The sequence below is a fragment of the Biomphalaria glabrata genome, chromosome 12 (assembly GCF_947242115.1).
Source record: "Biomphalaria glabrata chromosome 12, xgBioGlab47.1, whole genome shotgun sequence".
NCBI lineage: Eukaryota > Metazoa > Mollusca > Gastropoda > Planorbidae > Biomphalaria > Biomphalaria glabrata.
In genome coordinates this window covers 37,880,946-37,897,718 of record NC_074722.1, presented here as the reverse complement: position 1 = coordinate 37,897,718, position 16,773 = coordinate 37,880,946, and the positions used below count along the sequence as shown (strand labels likewise).

The 16,773-nt window shown below is 36.0% G+C and overlaps 1 protein-coding gene across 1 annotated transcript in view; it reads right to left on the bottom strand.

The window, feature by feature from the left end:
* LOC106066424 (uncharacterized) overlaps positions 1 to 16,773 on the bottom strand; it is a 57,229-nt gene that overhangs the window by 12,999 nt on the left and 27,457 nt on the right. The window contains exons 2-9 of the mRNA XM_056006449.1: positions 15,060 to 15,309; positions 13,946 to 14,098; positions 12,441 to 12,649; positions 11,855 to 12,033; positions 9,810 to 9,942; positions 6,711 to 6,834; positions 5,545 to 5,686; positions 2,588 to 2,688 (exon numbers count right to left, since the gene is read on the bottom strand). Coding sequence (XP_055862424.1) covers positions 2,588 to 2,688; positions 5,545 to 5,686; positions 6,711 to 6,834; positions 9,810 to 9,942; positions 11,855 to 12,033; positions 12,441 to 12,649; positions 13,946 to 14,098; positions 15,060 to 15,227 — 1,209 coding nt within the window. The 5' untranslated portion in view covers positions 15,228 to 15,309. The remainder of the gene's footprint in view (positions 1 to 2,587; positions 2,689 to 5,544; positions 5,687 to 6,710; positions 6,835 to 9,809; positions 9,943 to 11,854; positions 12,034 to 12,440; positions 12,650 to 13,945; positions 14,099 to 15,059; positions 15,310 to 16,773) is intronic.

Here is a 16,773-nt window from a genome sequence, read left to right as displayed (position 1 = left end):
CATCACATAGACATGACAGAGATATCACATAGACATGACAGAGATATCACATAGACATGACAGAGACATCACATAGACATGACAGAGACATCACATAGACTTGACAGAGATATCACATAGACATGACAGAGATATCACATAGACTTGACAGAGATATCACATAGACATGACAGAGACATCACATAGACTTGACAGAGACATCACATAGACATGACAGAGATATCACATAGACATGACAGAGATATCACATAGACATGACAGAGATATCACATAGACATGACAGAGATATCACATAGACTTATAGACTTGACAGAGATATCACATAGACATGACAGAGATATCACATAGACTTATAGACTTGACAGAGATATCACATAGACATCACATACACATGACAGAAAGATCGCATAGACATGACAGAGACATCACATAGACATGGCAGAGACATCACATAGACTTGACAGAGATATCACATAGACATGACAGAGATATCACAAAGACTTGACAGAGATATCACATAGACATGACAGAGATATCACATAGACATGGCAGAGATATCACATAGACATGACAGAGATATCACATAGACATGACAGAGATATCACATAGACTTGACAGAGACATCACATAGACATGACAGAGATATCACATAGACATGACAGAGATATCACATAGACATGGCAGAGATATCACATAGACATGACAGAGACATCACATAGACATGGCAGAGATAACACATAAACATGACAGAGACATCACATAGACATGACAGAGACATCACATAGACATGGCAGAGATATCACATAGACATGACAGAGATATCACATAGACATGACAGAGATATCACATAGACTTGACAGAGACATCACATAGACATGACAGAGATATCACATAGACATGACAGAGACATCACATAGACATGACAGAGATATCACATAGACATCACATACACATGACAAAAACATTGCATAGACATTGCAGAGACATCACATAGACTTGACAGATATCACATAGACATGACACAGACATCACATAAACATCACATAGATATGACAGGGACATCACATATACATGAAAGAAACATCCTATAGATATCAATGACACATCACATAGGCTTCATTTACTTGATAGCTTGTTCATTATTATTTCAAAGAGATGTAGGCCTACTAAAGAGTAGGAGAAACAGCTACAAAAAATAAAGAACAGGAAGAAAGATAAATGTATATTTTCTTATTCATGTAGTTTAATGTTTTTTATTCAAATTTGGTTGATTTTTCACAGTAAGTTTGAAAATAATTACAATGAAGAGGAATTTTTATTTACTTAAAAAGAAATTGGTTTTAAAACTATTCTTGTATAAACTCAGAATAGAATAATCTCTTTAGGTAGCTGTACAGTAAAAAAAAAAAAGTGAATAATAGGTTATAACAAAAAACTTCTCAACAACTATCCAGGAGACATTTCATAATTTGAACCCGAAACATTTAAATTCAACCTTTTTTCTTTCCTTCTTGCCTGCAGGATAAATAATGATTTGTGATAAGATTATATTGTCATTGTTATCATACTGTAATAACTTAAGGGAGGAAACTCAATGAGGCAACGATGTTTATTTACAGGACATCACAGGTACACAAAACAACATCTTTTTTTAGCACAATCTCTTCATATTGGCTCTAGACTTGGGCAGAAATCGTTATTCTCCTAATGTCAACATCCTTTTCTGTCTAGCTTCTGGCAGTGCGCACCTTCTGCACTATCTTGAATGGCAGTGCGCATGGTGGAATTATAACAATACTATAATACAATACACCTTTAGTTAAAATAAAAATGAATATTTGCTAAAGACTTCAATGACAACTGCTGCTATGATGTACTCAGTCATATTAATAGTCTCTCAATATCTAGATAAGAATAATCTCTATACATTAAATAAAATTAGAATAAAAAAATACATGTATTCATTATGTTGTTAAAAGATTTGTTGTGTGAAAAAGAGTTTAAAGAGACTTTAAAGTCCAGCTCATGTACAAATTTGTGGAGATGTGCTCCAAGATCCTAACCCTAAACAAGTCAACTCAGTTTCAGTGAAACATGGCAGACTTACAAAAAACTAGTATATCAAAAAATTAAACTGTTTTCACTTAGTTATCTTCACTGATTCAAATGACAAGAATGATCCTTAACAGAAAGACCATTCAATGTGCTCAACATATAGATCTAGTGCCATTTCCTGGCACATTAAGAATTAAGTTCAACTTGGGAAGGTGGTCAGAATTTAGTACTTGTAAGTTGCTAGAATAGTTGGTCAAGATTACATCACTAAAACTGGAATGTAATGTTAGTGGTTTCTTTTGGTCCTTGGGGTCGGCTTTGTTAAACCATCTGAAATATTCAAATAAGAGTTGTCTTAACCTAGCTAACACTAAGAGTTGGCTTTATTGAACCATCTGAAATGCAATAGTGAAAAAAGTAAAAAATGTCTCTGCAATTGAAATGATGTTGAACTAACTACATACTACCAAATAGGTCAATGAGTCAAGTTTTTCTAATTAACCTTCATAAGAAATCAGTAAGTTCTATCTACCTGTTTACTTGGACTGCCATAACAGATATCTGTTTGACGTTTGAGCACAGCTGTCAGAGCACTGATTGTGTTACTTACACTACTGCTTTCACTGCTACTGCCTGCAGACAATATCACAAGAATACGAATACTGACTTGCAATTTCAATTACAATAAAATTAATATTTCAACTAAAAACGTCTCTAGTATGCAGTGGCATAGCTAGGGTGGGGGAGGGGAGGGGTCCAAATTTGAAAATCCCCAAGCCCCCCCCCCACTTGAAGCCGGCACTCAAATGAGTGTCTTAATCTATTTTTACATTAAATATTAAGCCAATGCCATGTTATCTTTCTATTCATGTTGTTATGTAAACTAGTGACCATGTTGCATGCATTCCTCACATTAAATTAATATCACTGCCTGGTATGGCAATCTGAGCATTAATAATAAAAATAAACTCCATAGAATCCTAATGATAAAGTCATTGGCCAACAACAATCCCCATTTGGACAGCTGTTTGAGACAAACATCTATAAAAAAGCTAAAAAGATTCTAGAAATAAAAAAAATCACCCCACAGGATTTGTGATTTTACCACCACAAAAGAGATACAAGACACAGATAGCAAAGACAAGCAGACACAAAAACTCTTTTGTTCCCCTGGCAATCAAATCATTAAATAGAAACAATCTGATCTAAACTTTTCACATGTAAATTATGAGTGAGTCTAGTGTGAATGTACATTTTGTTTTTTTTTATAGTTACAATATTTTGTTAGGTGTAATGCACTAATTGTAAGACAAATTTCCTTACGGACAATAAAGATTATTATTATTAGACCTATATTTACAGACTGTTGAAGCCGTCTCAACAAAACAGTGCTGAAAACTTTGCCTGGGACAGAGAGGAGAGTAATGCCCCTCCAGTTGTTACAGTCTGCCAAGTTGCCCTTTTTTGGAAGCTTTACAATCACTCCCTTTTGCCAGTCCTCTGGGACTTTTGAAGTTCGCCAACAGAGATTTAAGAGATCAGTCATTCTGTTAACAATGCACTGTCCCCCATATTTTAGCATTTCTGCTGATATCATGTCTAGTCCTGGTGCTTTGTTATTCTTTAGCACTGCAATGGCCATGGTAACCTCCTCAGCAGTTATTGGGTCTGTCTTGACCTTGAGATCATTGTCTGGAGAGGGGTCCTTGAATATGTAAGTTATGTCTGGCGACAGTTGGTTAAGGGTCTCTTTAAAGTGCTCTACCCATCTTGCATCCTGTTCTTCTTTCGTTAACAAAGTTTTGCCTTGCTTGTCTTTTATTGGTGCCCCATGTCCACTCTTTGCTCCAGTGAGATCTCGGACAATACGATGGAGGGTTTTTGTGTCATTTCTGCTTGCAGCTGCTTGTGCCTCTTGTCCCTTCTGCTCAATCCAGTCCCGTTTATCTTGCCGACAGCTTCTCTTTACTTTCAGATCTGCTTCCCTATAGGCTTCTTCCGCTAGGCTGCGATCCTGTGTTTCATTTTTCTGATCTCGTCTACGTTTGGCCTCTTTCCTCTCATCTATCAATTTCCATGTTCTGTCTTGTATCCACCGTTCCTTGTATGAACCTCGCCTCCTTCCGATAACTTCAACAGTCTGTAGATGAAAGGCTCAGAGAAGAACAAGCAGGTTTCCGAAGAGGCAGATCATGTACAGAGCAGATTTTCGTTTTACGAAATATCATAGAACAAAGTTTTGAGTACCAACAACGGCTAACGATCAGTTTCGTGGACTTCAAAAAAGCGTTTGATAGTGTCCACCGAGAATCACTATGGAAAATAGTTAGAGAATACGGTATACCAGAAAAATTCGTCCAGATCCTACGACACCTTTACAGTCAGTCTAGTTGCTGCATTAAAACAGAAGAGGGAACAACAGAGTTTTTTACAATCGAGACAGGTGTGAGACAGGGGTGCATCTTATCTCCCTTCCTTTTCCTCCTAGCCATCGACTACATAATGAGGAGAGCAATGAACCAGACTGCCTTTGGTATTCCATGGCATGAACAACTCCGATTGACGGACTTGGACTTTGCTGATGATGTTGCACTACTCGGGGCTACAAATAAATGCATTCAAGAAATGACGGAGAGCCTAGACAGAGAGGCACCCAAAATTGGCCTCCGCATAAACTTGGATAAGACTAAAATTATGCGAGTGGGATATAAGGCAAAGGGTGTCCCCGTCAGACTTGGCGAGTCAAAGCTTGAAGAGCTGGACAAGTTCACGTACCTTGGCAGCATCATAACAAATGATGGAGATGCTTACCATGATGTAGCGTGCCGAATAGGAAAGGCAGGGAGCATTTTCCAAAGGCTGCAGCCTATTTGGACTAGCCAAGCCATTGGACTCGAGACAAAAATACACCTTCTCAACACAATCGTCATTCCAACTGCTACATATGCATGTGAGACGTGGAAGTCATCTGTCAAAATTGAGAAAAGACTAAATGTGGCTCAACAGAGATGGCTGAGACGGATTTTGGGAGTCAGTTACACAGACCGGATCTCAAACAAGGAAATCCTTTGCCGAACTGGGAGTCGAACACTTAGTGAGGTTGTGACTGAGCGTCGCATGAGGTTTGCGGGACATGTTCTACGTCAAAATGAATTACGCACTCCAAGAGTTGCGATAACATGGAAGCCAAAACGAGGAAAGCGCAAACAGGGTCGTCCTCGTATTACCTGGCGACACACCTTCATGGAGGACCTCAGAACAGTGGACACCAGATGGGAAGAGGCTTCAGACATTGCCAGTGACAGATCATTATGGAGACAGCTTGCCGCCCAATGCGCCGAACGGCGCGGGAGGACCTAAGTCTAAGTAAGTCTAAGACCTATATTTACTAAGAACATTTATCTCAAGCTCCCTTGACCCCAAATCCCTTGCTATGCCACTGCTAGTAAGGAGCGTTAGCAGAATAATGCAAGAAATCAAATCAGCAACCTAAAGAAGATGTTTCATCAATACTGCTAGTTGAAGATGTTCGGGAAACTTCAGAATTGCTGCTGCCTGCACTACTGTAACGCTGCCGTCGTTCGGTCCGCTGATGATGTCTTCCTTTGCGTCTCCTCTGGACAGTAAACACCTTAGAAATAGTGAAACAACAGAAGGCGAGATACACATTTGTTTCATCAAAAGTTCAATGAAAAGAAACAGAATGAATGAAGCTGAGAAATATGTGAATAAAGACTGCAATCCCTTCATCTTTAGTAGGATTATAATAGTACAGTCAAAGCTATGAAGTACTTAGTCAAAGCTATGTGGTACTTAGTCAAAGCTATGTAGTATTTAGTCAAAGCTATGTAGTACTTAGTCAAAGCTATGTAGTACTTAGTCAAAGCTATGTAGCACTTAGTCAAAGCTATGTAGTACTTAGTCAAAGCTATGTAGCACTTAGTCAAAGCTATGTAGCACTTAGTCAAAGCTATGTAGCACTTAGTCAAAGCTATGTAGTACTCAGTTCTAAAATATGTAAATGCTTTTAAGCCACTGGGAGTAAACTGAGTTTGCTATAAATAAAATGTAAATTTTGTATGTCATGTTGGAGTTATTAAAAAAAATGTAATCCAACATCAAACACATTTATATATTCTGTGACAAATAGTTGTTGTTGTTTTTTTTTATATCATCTTTTATGACATCATGAGTTTTAGAATTTGCACTGAAGCATCTCATTTTATAATTTAGATATTTTTTTTGATCTCACATTTTTTAAATTTCAACTACCGGTATTTAAAAGATTCATCACAATAACTTCTATTTTCTATTAAGTCATTAATCATGCTAATATCATTCTTGGAAACAAGATTATTTTCTTCTTCTATAATGTTGCAACCATCCTGGTGTACAGAAAAGCAAAAAGATTGATCCTTATTGGCTGCTATGTTGTTTTTTTTCTATTGATGTTCTAGAAATCTTCCAAGTTGCTGTTTGAAACCATTTAAAAAATGCTGCCTGATATTCATTTAAAACCAATTAAAGTGAAATTGATTTTTTTAAACTCAGCTTGTAAATTATTCTAGTAGAGCATTCTAGGTTGAATTCAAACATAACTTTTATTGTGATATAAAGTTGGTTTGAAGAAATGACTAGATGTAAAATCTGGTTACCTTGTGTAGGTCATCAAATCCTCGCGCCATGATACCCGATGGAGTGTGAGCCAAATCAAAAGTGTGTCCTAATTCATGGAGGGATGCTCCTAGGCCAGTGGCATAATTAGCCCAGTAATACTCCCTTTACATTCAACAAAAAAAAAATAATCTGCTCACTAGTGACTTTGTGATAAAAGGAAAAAGGCAAAGCAAACATAAACATTGACAAGCATAATGTTTTACAGAACATTGACATAAACATTGACAGACATGATCTTTCACAGAACATTGACCTAAACACTGTAAAAAAAAATGTTTGTAAAATGTTTTACATGTTTCGGATGTTCCTTCAGAGTTGAAGATAGTTTACTTCCTAGTCCAAACCTCCCGCAGGACGACGGGGGATGGGAGCGGGCAGGGTTTGAACCCTCGACCGTCGATAAATCCGAACGACAGTCCAGCGCACAAACCGCACGACCAGGCAGCCATCCAGACATGATCTTTCACAGAACATTGACCTAAACATTGACAGACAAGATCTTTCACAGAACATTGACCTAAACATTGACAGACAAGATCTTTCACAGAACATTGACCTAAACATTGACAGACAAGATCTTTCACAGAACATTGACCTAAACATTGACAGACAAGATCTTTCACAGAACATTGACCTAAACATTGACAGACAAGATCTTTCACAGAACATTGACCTAAACATTGACAGGCATGATCTTTCACAGAACATTGACCTAAACATTGACAGACATGATCTTTCACAGAACATTGACCTAAACATTGACAGACAAGATCTTTCACAGAACCCTGACATAAACATTGACAGACATGATCTTTCACAAAACATTGACCTAAACATTGACAGACAAGATCTTTCACAAAACATTGACCTAAACATTGACAGACAAGATCTTTCACAGAACCCTGGCATAAACATTGACAGACATGATCTTACACAGAACATTGACATAAACATTGACAGACAAGATCTTTCACAAAACATTGACCTAAACATTGACAGACATGATCTTACACAGAACATTGACATAAACATTGACAGACAAGATCTTTCACAGAACCCTGACATAAACATTGACAGACATGATCTTACACAGAACATTGACATAAACATTGACAGACAAGATCTTTCACAAAACATTGACCTAAACATTGACAGACATGATCTTACACAGAACATTGACATAAACATTGACAGACAAGATCTTTCACAAAACATTGACCTAAACATTGACAGACAAGATCTTTCACAGAACCCTGACATAAACATTGACAGACAAGATCTTACACAGAACATTGACATAAACATTTACAGACATGATCTTTCACAGAACATTGACCTAAACATTGACAGACATGATCTTTCACAGAACATTGACCTAAACATTGACAGACATGATCTTTCACAGAACATTGACCTAAACATTGACAGACAAGATCTTTCACAGAACCCTGACATAAACATTGACAGACATGATCTTTCACAAAACATTGACCTAAACATTGACAGACAAGATCTTTCACAAAACATTGACCTAAACATTGACAGACAAGATCTTTCACAGAACCCTGACATAAACATTGACAGACATGATCTTACACAGAACATTGACATAAACATTGACAGACAAGATCTTTCACAAAACATTGACCTAAACATTGACAGACATGATCTTACACAGAACATTGACATAAACATTGACAGACAAGATCTTTCACAGAACCCTGACATAAACATTGACAGACATGATCTTACACAGAACATTGACATAAACATTGACAGACAAGATCTTTCACAAAACATTGACCTAAACATTGACAGACATGATCTTACACAGAACATTGACATAAACATTGACAGACAAGATCTTTCACAAAACATTGACCTAAACATTGACAGACAAGATCTTTCACAGAACCCTGACATAAACATTGACAGACAAGATCTTACACAGAACATTGACATAAACATTGACAGACAAGATCTTTCACAGAACCCTGACATAAACATTGACAGACATGATCTTACACAGAACATTGACCTAAACATTGACAGACAAGATCTTTCACAAAACATTGACCTAAACATTGACAGACAAGATCTTTCACAGAACCCTGACATAAACATTGACAGACATGATCTTTCACAAAACATTGACCTAAACATTTACAGACATGATCTTTCACAGAACATTGACCTAAACATTGACAGACAAGATCTTTCACAGAACACTGACATAAACATTGACAAGCATAATGTTTTACACAACATTGACAGACATGATCTTTTTAGACATACACCTTAATAAATATGGACAATAAAACTGACAGATGAACTGACATCGACAAACATAGAAATCACCAGACATACACCTTAACTATAGAAAACATGTGAATCAAGGTGAAGGCACACACAATAAAAAGTGGAAAAAAAACAAACAAAAAAACTTGAACTAGCATAAATACTAAGCTGTCATGTCAAATCATGAGAGTCTAAGATTAAGAGTTGTCAACTCAAGATTTCATGTCTAGGTGGCTAGGCCTGAATACTGGTAAATCAATATGTGAAATCAATGGAGAAAATGTGTGTAACTTAAATTAAACTGTTATTACACAAACAAACAAAACTTTGCTTCAAAATCCAATGTATATATATATACAGTGCTTTTTTTTTAAAAATAAGTACAGGTACTCAGTGATGGATTGCCTAACTTTTAAATACTATTAAATTAATAATAAATGTTAAAATACAAGAAAAGTCATAATTTTTTCCCCCACATCCAAAAAAGGTGCTGGTACGCTGTACAGTGCGTACCATCACAAAAAAAACAACCCCAGTATATATAAATATATATAGATGAAAGACTGGTTCTATTTTTTGTTTATTCATAGATGTATACTTATGTCAGTCATATAGAACTGTAGAGCCACATGAGGAAGTGTGCTCTGAGATGAACCATAGTCGTTCTACGACTGAAGGAGGCCAATAGATAGAACTGTACATTTTGTGTTAAGAGTGACATGCAGCAGCACCTAAGAGATGTGACGACAGTAGCCAAACAGCTCCAAATTAAAACCAACCTGTAAGCACTATCATCCATGAACTTTCTCCTGTCTATCCGCTTTCTATTGGTCATACAGGCATTGAATGTACTTAGGTGTTCAGACCAGGTGTGCAGGTTGCCAGTACCAAACAGAGCAAGTCCTCCACCTCCTGAAAATATTTAGAGACAATGTAGTCAACAGAAAAAAACAGATTCCCTAAACAGGGTAGCCTAGATCTACAAAAATTGTACAATCTAAAAAAAACACTGCAGAAAAAAGTTTGATAGTTGTAACACTTGACAGCCCATATAGCGGCTGGCCAGGCGTATGAGAAATGACCAGGTCACATTGTGTACGTTAAAGAAAAAAAAAACTTAGTCAGATTTAAAAGTCTGGAAGACATTGGAGAAATATTGATGTAAACAAATAATTCTTTAGAAAAACAGAAAAAGAACAAGAAAAGAAAAGACTAACAATGATATAAACAATCCAGAAAAGTCTTTGTACTAGACTATATAAGGTACATAAAACTATCTGGGCCATTGTTTAGTGGTCATTATTTTGTGATGGATAGTTAAGATCATCAGTATCTTCACTGTGCCTTATTTATTCACTAATAATATTATATTTCAGTCATTATTCTGTTTGTACAAGTGTGAATTTGTTATCACTGGATTACATGTTTTATTGAATTGAGTTTGAAGGCATTACACTCAAGGAAAAATATTTTCAACACTGTGTTTTTTTTGTTTGTAATGCAAGTCCCAGTGATACTACAGCCAATGGAGGGGCCTGGCCTAAATTAACACAAATTTCCATTCAGATCTATCCTCTGCTTAATGTTTCCATGACTGAATTCTTATCTGTTGTAGATCAGCTTCTACATCATCAACCCAGCCTCTGGGTCGAATGCCTCTGGGTTTTTGCCAGTAACAGTCACCTACTATAGAAGCAGTTGTTCATATCAAGAACTAAGTGAAGCTTTGGGTTCACAAAAGTTCTAGGAATTCTTTATGTTTAGAAATCAGAAACAACTACAAAATTTCACTAATCCTTTCACCTTATAAAATATTTATTGAAAACATGATTGCTTCACACCCACATCCTTACACTGTCCTGTCATTGTCTGCAGGCATGAGTCCTTACATAAACAACTAAGAGATATATAAATTGATGGCTCACCGGTAGTGTAAGATTAAAATACTTCTTCATTAAATATAAAGAACCACTGCCTATTAAACCTAGTTTTAAGAAATTTGCATGAATATTTTTAAAAACTTTGTATAAATATGTGCATTCTTAGATTTTATAAATCAAAGTAAACTTTTAGGTAAACTTTTAGCAGCAAATACAATTTAATAAAAATATATAAATATATACGTAGATGTCACTAAAAAATTTTTTTTGTTTTCTTTTATTGCCTCTTTATTCTATTGATAGTACATACTACATAAGTATTGGTTTAAAAATGCTTTATTTGTATGCTAAAAAATGGTTAGCATATTTAATATGAAAAACAAAAAAGAATTTGATTTCTGGTTTCACTAGAGTTTTTAGTTTTAGAGATTTCAACAGATGGACATGTGAATTTATTGTCTGCTTTTCCCTTCCAGTAAGAAACAAAAGTAAAATGACTTTAAGGAACTGAATATTTGATAAAAAACAAAATTTCATACACACATTAAAATATATATTTGTAAAAAAACAACAAAAAACTTATATGTTCGTAAAAATAGAGTAAAGTTCCCCTTTCAGACCATGTGGTCTATAGTGTAGATCATGTAAAGGTCATCTGTTTCTGTGGCCCATGGTTAACAGGGGTGTCATGTGGCCAGCACAACGACCAACTGCCTTTACTTTTCCAATACTAATGTCATGTACCCATTAAAGTTGGGTGGACTCAGAGGCCCCATAAAGATCCCAAAATTAAAAATCCCAGTCTCATCAGGATTCGAACACAAGACTCCTGGTTCAGAAGCCAAGTTCTTTACTACTCAGCCACAGTGTCTCCCTATATGTTAGTAATTACAGCTAAAATGCTATAATGCTGAAAAATATATTCCTTATGTAAAAGTTCTAACCTAGAGCAGTGTGACCTTTTGTGTGCCTCAAAATGTCACTGTGTGTTTTAGGGATCTCGGCATCGTGAGGTAAATGATACCGTGTAAAGGACAGGAAGCAGTAAAACTTGGAGCGAGACTTGTGTGAGAAGAGGGGTGACATCATCAACTCTTTACCTAAGTAGTTCCACAGCTGGTAGCTACAACAAGAGAATAGATGTTTGTACAAATATTTTTATTTTAGCACAAAACATATACAATTAAATTAAGAGACACATAGTGCATAGTGAGACAAACTATTCACACACATTTTCTTTAAATAATAGCAAAATATTAATATGGCAAAATAACAATCTCACACAACTATTCTGTAAGTCTAGTTACTGTTGATTCCCACGGATATGATTACATTTAAGAACACTAAATACAAACTTGTACCCTTCATGTAAACATTGTGCTATGAATTATGCCGAAGTCATGTTAAACCTAGGTAAGATAACACATTTTAACCAAATACAGACATAACACAAAACAATGGTCTAGACACGACATCAAACCCAGGTTTAGACATAACATTCAATCAAGTTCAGAATAACGATTCACTTACCCAGTCATGGCATAAGCCTCCTCAAGTGTCAGTTTACTATGGAAGAGATGACATATTGGATGATGGTCAGAGTCTGTCTCAATCTGGAAAGTGACCCGACCAAAGCCATGTTCATTCATCTTTTCTGCTGTTAATGTTTGCACAATCTGGGCACCGAGAGTTATCCTCCTGGCAGCAGACTCGGGTGTGCATGAAACATCTTCGGGGCCCTGAGATTGTAACAAATTGTATTATTATGCTGAAACCTTTTAAGATTGATGTAAAGGTCATCTGTTTCTGTGGCCTACAGTTTACAAAGATGTCATGTGGCCAGCACAATAACCAAACGCTTTTATTTTTTCCCATCTAATGTCAGGTACCCATTAGAGCTGGGTGGAATCAGAGGCGCCCAAAGATCCTAAAATTAAAAATCCCAGTCTTCACCAGAATTCGAAACCAAGACCCCGGTTTGGAAGCCAAGTGCTTTACAGCTCAGCCACCACTAGTTATTTTACATACTCTAAATCACCCTCGTCCTTTGTAGTCCTCATGGAACATAGGGCCCTAGTAAAACCACATTATTCTCCAGGGCCTCTACCTAGTCTTTGAATTGCTTCTCAACTCTTTCCTGCTCTCCAATTCCTTTAGTACACTGCATTGCCATGTTCTTTTTGGTCTTTCATTTGTTCCCTGGGGGTTCCAATCAAAAGCCTGTCTAGCTCTGATGCTAGCATCTTTTCATCAACCTATCTCCATTTTCACTTAGACACACTAGGACACTACTAATTATAGCCACTCACTCTGATACATTTCAAGATAGACCCTGGAGACACAACTCCCACCTTCTAAGATTTAAGGAGTGGTTGGCGTGTTTTTACAAAATCCAAATGGCAAGAGTCATGTGGGTTGATAGTGGGTATTGGTTATTTCAATTCTTTCTTTGTCGCAAATTTCATGTTGTGGCAGTATACATTTCTGAGAAGTGTCAGCTGTATAATTGTAGTAAAGTTTTTTTAAAAAGTTCCACTTTCAGACCTTGTGATCTATAGGGCAGATGATATAAAGGTCTACAGTTAACAAGGATGTCATCTGGCCAGCACAATGACCAACTGCCATTACTTTTCCCAAACTAATGTCATGTACCCATTAGAGCTGGGTGGACTCAGAGGCAACCAAAAATCCCCAGATTAAAAATTGCAATCTGCACCAGGATTTGAACCCGGAACTCCCCACTTTGGAAGCAAAGTGCTTTACCACTCAGCCAGCATGCCTCATAATTGTAGTAGCGCACTCAAAGAGCAGAAAACTCATCTCTTGGCTTTATTAAACTAGAATGACACTACAGTTCATACACAGACATGAAGCGAGCTTGGCTGACCAGTAGTTCACGCCAACTAACACATAAATACTCAATCAAAATTTATTGAATTTAACAATTCATTTTGAAACAAGTCAAGCCTCATTTAGCACTCAGTCACATATCCCACATACATATTGCTGTTTCTATGCCCTTAACCCATAACCACCTGAAAGTGACCATTGTCATCAGCACAGATAATGTAGACTGGCCTGACAATGTGAGTAAACCCTGGCACCTCATAGGTCAGTCTGAAGATCAGAGAGTCTTGTCCATAATTGAAATAAATTATGTTCTGTCCAGGCTGCAGTCTTACTAACACCTAAAAAAAAAAATAAAGTCAGAACTACAAACATATGTAAATACAAACATAGGCAGAATTACAAACTTATGTAGAGTTACAAACATTGACAGAACTACAAACATATGTAAACCTACAAACATAGGCAGAATTACAAACTTATGTAGAGTTACAAACATTGACAGAACTACAAACATATGTAAACCTACAAACATAGGCAGAATTACAAACTTATGTAGAGTTACAAACATTGACAGAACTACAAACATATGTAAACCTACAAACATAGGCAGAATTACAAACTTATGTAGAGTTACAAACATTGACAGAACTACAAACATATGTAGACCTACAAAGAATATTTACAAACATGTAAATTTACAAACATAAGAAGACCTTAAAACATATGCAGAGTTACAAAGACAAGGCAACACTACAACCATGTGTAGATTTACAAACCTAAAAACATGTAGATTTACAAACATAGGGTAGACCTAAAAACATGTAGACTTACAAACATAGGGTAGACCTAAAAACATATGTTGACCTACAAACATGTAAATGTAAATTAAATTTAACAACATATGGTAGACCTACAGACATATGTAGAGTTACAAAGACAAGGCAACACTACAACCATGTGTAGATTTACAAACATACGGTAGACCTAAAAACATATGTAGATTTACAAACATACGGTAGACCTAAAAACATATGTAGATTAACAAACATACGGTAGACCTAAAAACATAAGTTAACCTACAAACATGTAAATTTAACAACATATGGTAGACCTACAAACATTTGTAGAGTTACAAAGACAAGGCATAACTACAAGCATACGCAGATTATTTTTAGCCATTGTCTTATAGTACTGTAAAGATTAAACACTGAATACTGTAAAAACTATTAAAAACTATTCTAATTTAGATAGTATTTAATGTTTTATAACTGACTTAATATTGATTAAAATCTCTCTTACTTTAAAAGCACCTTCCACAACTGGCCAGTCAATGACGCCGTCTGGGTCTCCAGAGGTGGACACCATGAGTACACCATCCTGGTTGTTGCCCTCAATTTCCCCAACCAAGAGCGGCAGCGGATAAGTAATGCATTCATTGTCACATATGTTGTTAACGTGAATCTTCATGCCAAGAGGTGGAGGCTTAGAGTGGACGGAGGTGAGCTGCTACTGAAAACTGGAACAGATTGTCTCCCTGCCACATAGTTGGCTCTGTGAAAACAAATAAACAAACAAATAGTTTGATAGTCTTGTTTTAAAAAGAAAAGGCAAAATCTAAAATGCTGCATGTTGATTATCAAACAAATGAAGGGATTTGTTTCTTCCATAGAATACTCTCAGATAAATATTTTGTTAATAAAAAGATATAAATTTTTTTTAGTGGCGTTAGGATTATATGTGTTAGGGTTATGCTTGTTCGGATTTTGTTTGGTGTAATGCACAAATTGTAAGACAAATTTCCGTACGGACAATAAAGATTATTATTATTATTATACAAATCTGATTATTTTCTACTTAATTCCCTTAAAATGGCAGAATTTAAGTCATTGGTTAATATGCATGACTAAATACATGACGCGTACGACGTAATCATCTTCTTTTTTGAAGTAACGTCTGTATTATATAAGATAAGAATGTTAGGTGTTTTCTTTAGGACCTCCATTTACACATATAGAACCAAATGGTTGCCCGGTCATGCGGTATGTGCTCTGGACTGTTGTTTCAATGGTCCCTGATTCAAACTCAGACCACTGCCATTTCACGCTGTCTTGAGGGAGAACTAGAATGCAATAATCTTCAAATCTGAAGGGACAATGTTATAATCTTCAAATCTCAAGGAACAATAGAATAATCTTCAAATCTGAAAGAACTTCCCAATAATCTACAAATCTGAAGGATCAATGCAATAAGCTTCAAATCTGAAGGAACAATGTAATAATCTTAAAATCTGAAGGAACTTCCCAACAAGCGGGAAGCGTGGTCGAGAGGCTAAGTGCGCTTGAACTTGGCTTCGCTTGTCTACCTAGAAGGGGGCTCGAGGTTCAACACCCGACTCAGGCAGAGTTGTGTTTACTGAGCGCCTAAAGGCAGCACGGAAAACCAACTCCTAGATACCTCCTGCCCCCCCCCCCACTGGTCCGCAAAAGAGATTGGACCAAAAGCGCTCTGAGCATGCTATAAGCATGAAAGTAGCGCTATATAAAAGCTATAATAATAATAATGACAATCTTAAAATCTGAAGGAACAATGCAGTAATCTTCAAATCTGAAGGAACAATGCAGTAATCTTCAAATCTGAAGGAACAATGCAGTAATCTTCAAATCTGAAGGAACATCCAATACATATACATCACTAATTTTGTTTTTCCTTTTTGACACTTTTCTTTTAAAAACCTTCTTAAACTATGTTAAACTAAACTCAACAAACTGAATTATAAAATTTAATAACATAGTTTTATATTGAAAATTTAACTAGTTTTAAATTGAAAATTTAACTAGTTTGAAACTGAAAATTGAACTAGTTTTAAATTGAAAATTGAACTAGTTTTATATTGAAAATTGAACTAGTTTTATATTGAAAATTGAACTAGTTTTAAATTGAAAATTGAACTAGTTTTAAATTGAAAATTTAACTAGTTTTAAATTGAAAATGTAACTATGTGCATTAATCTGTG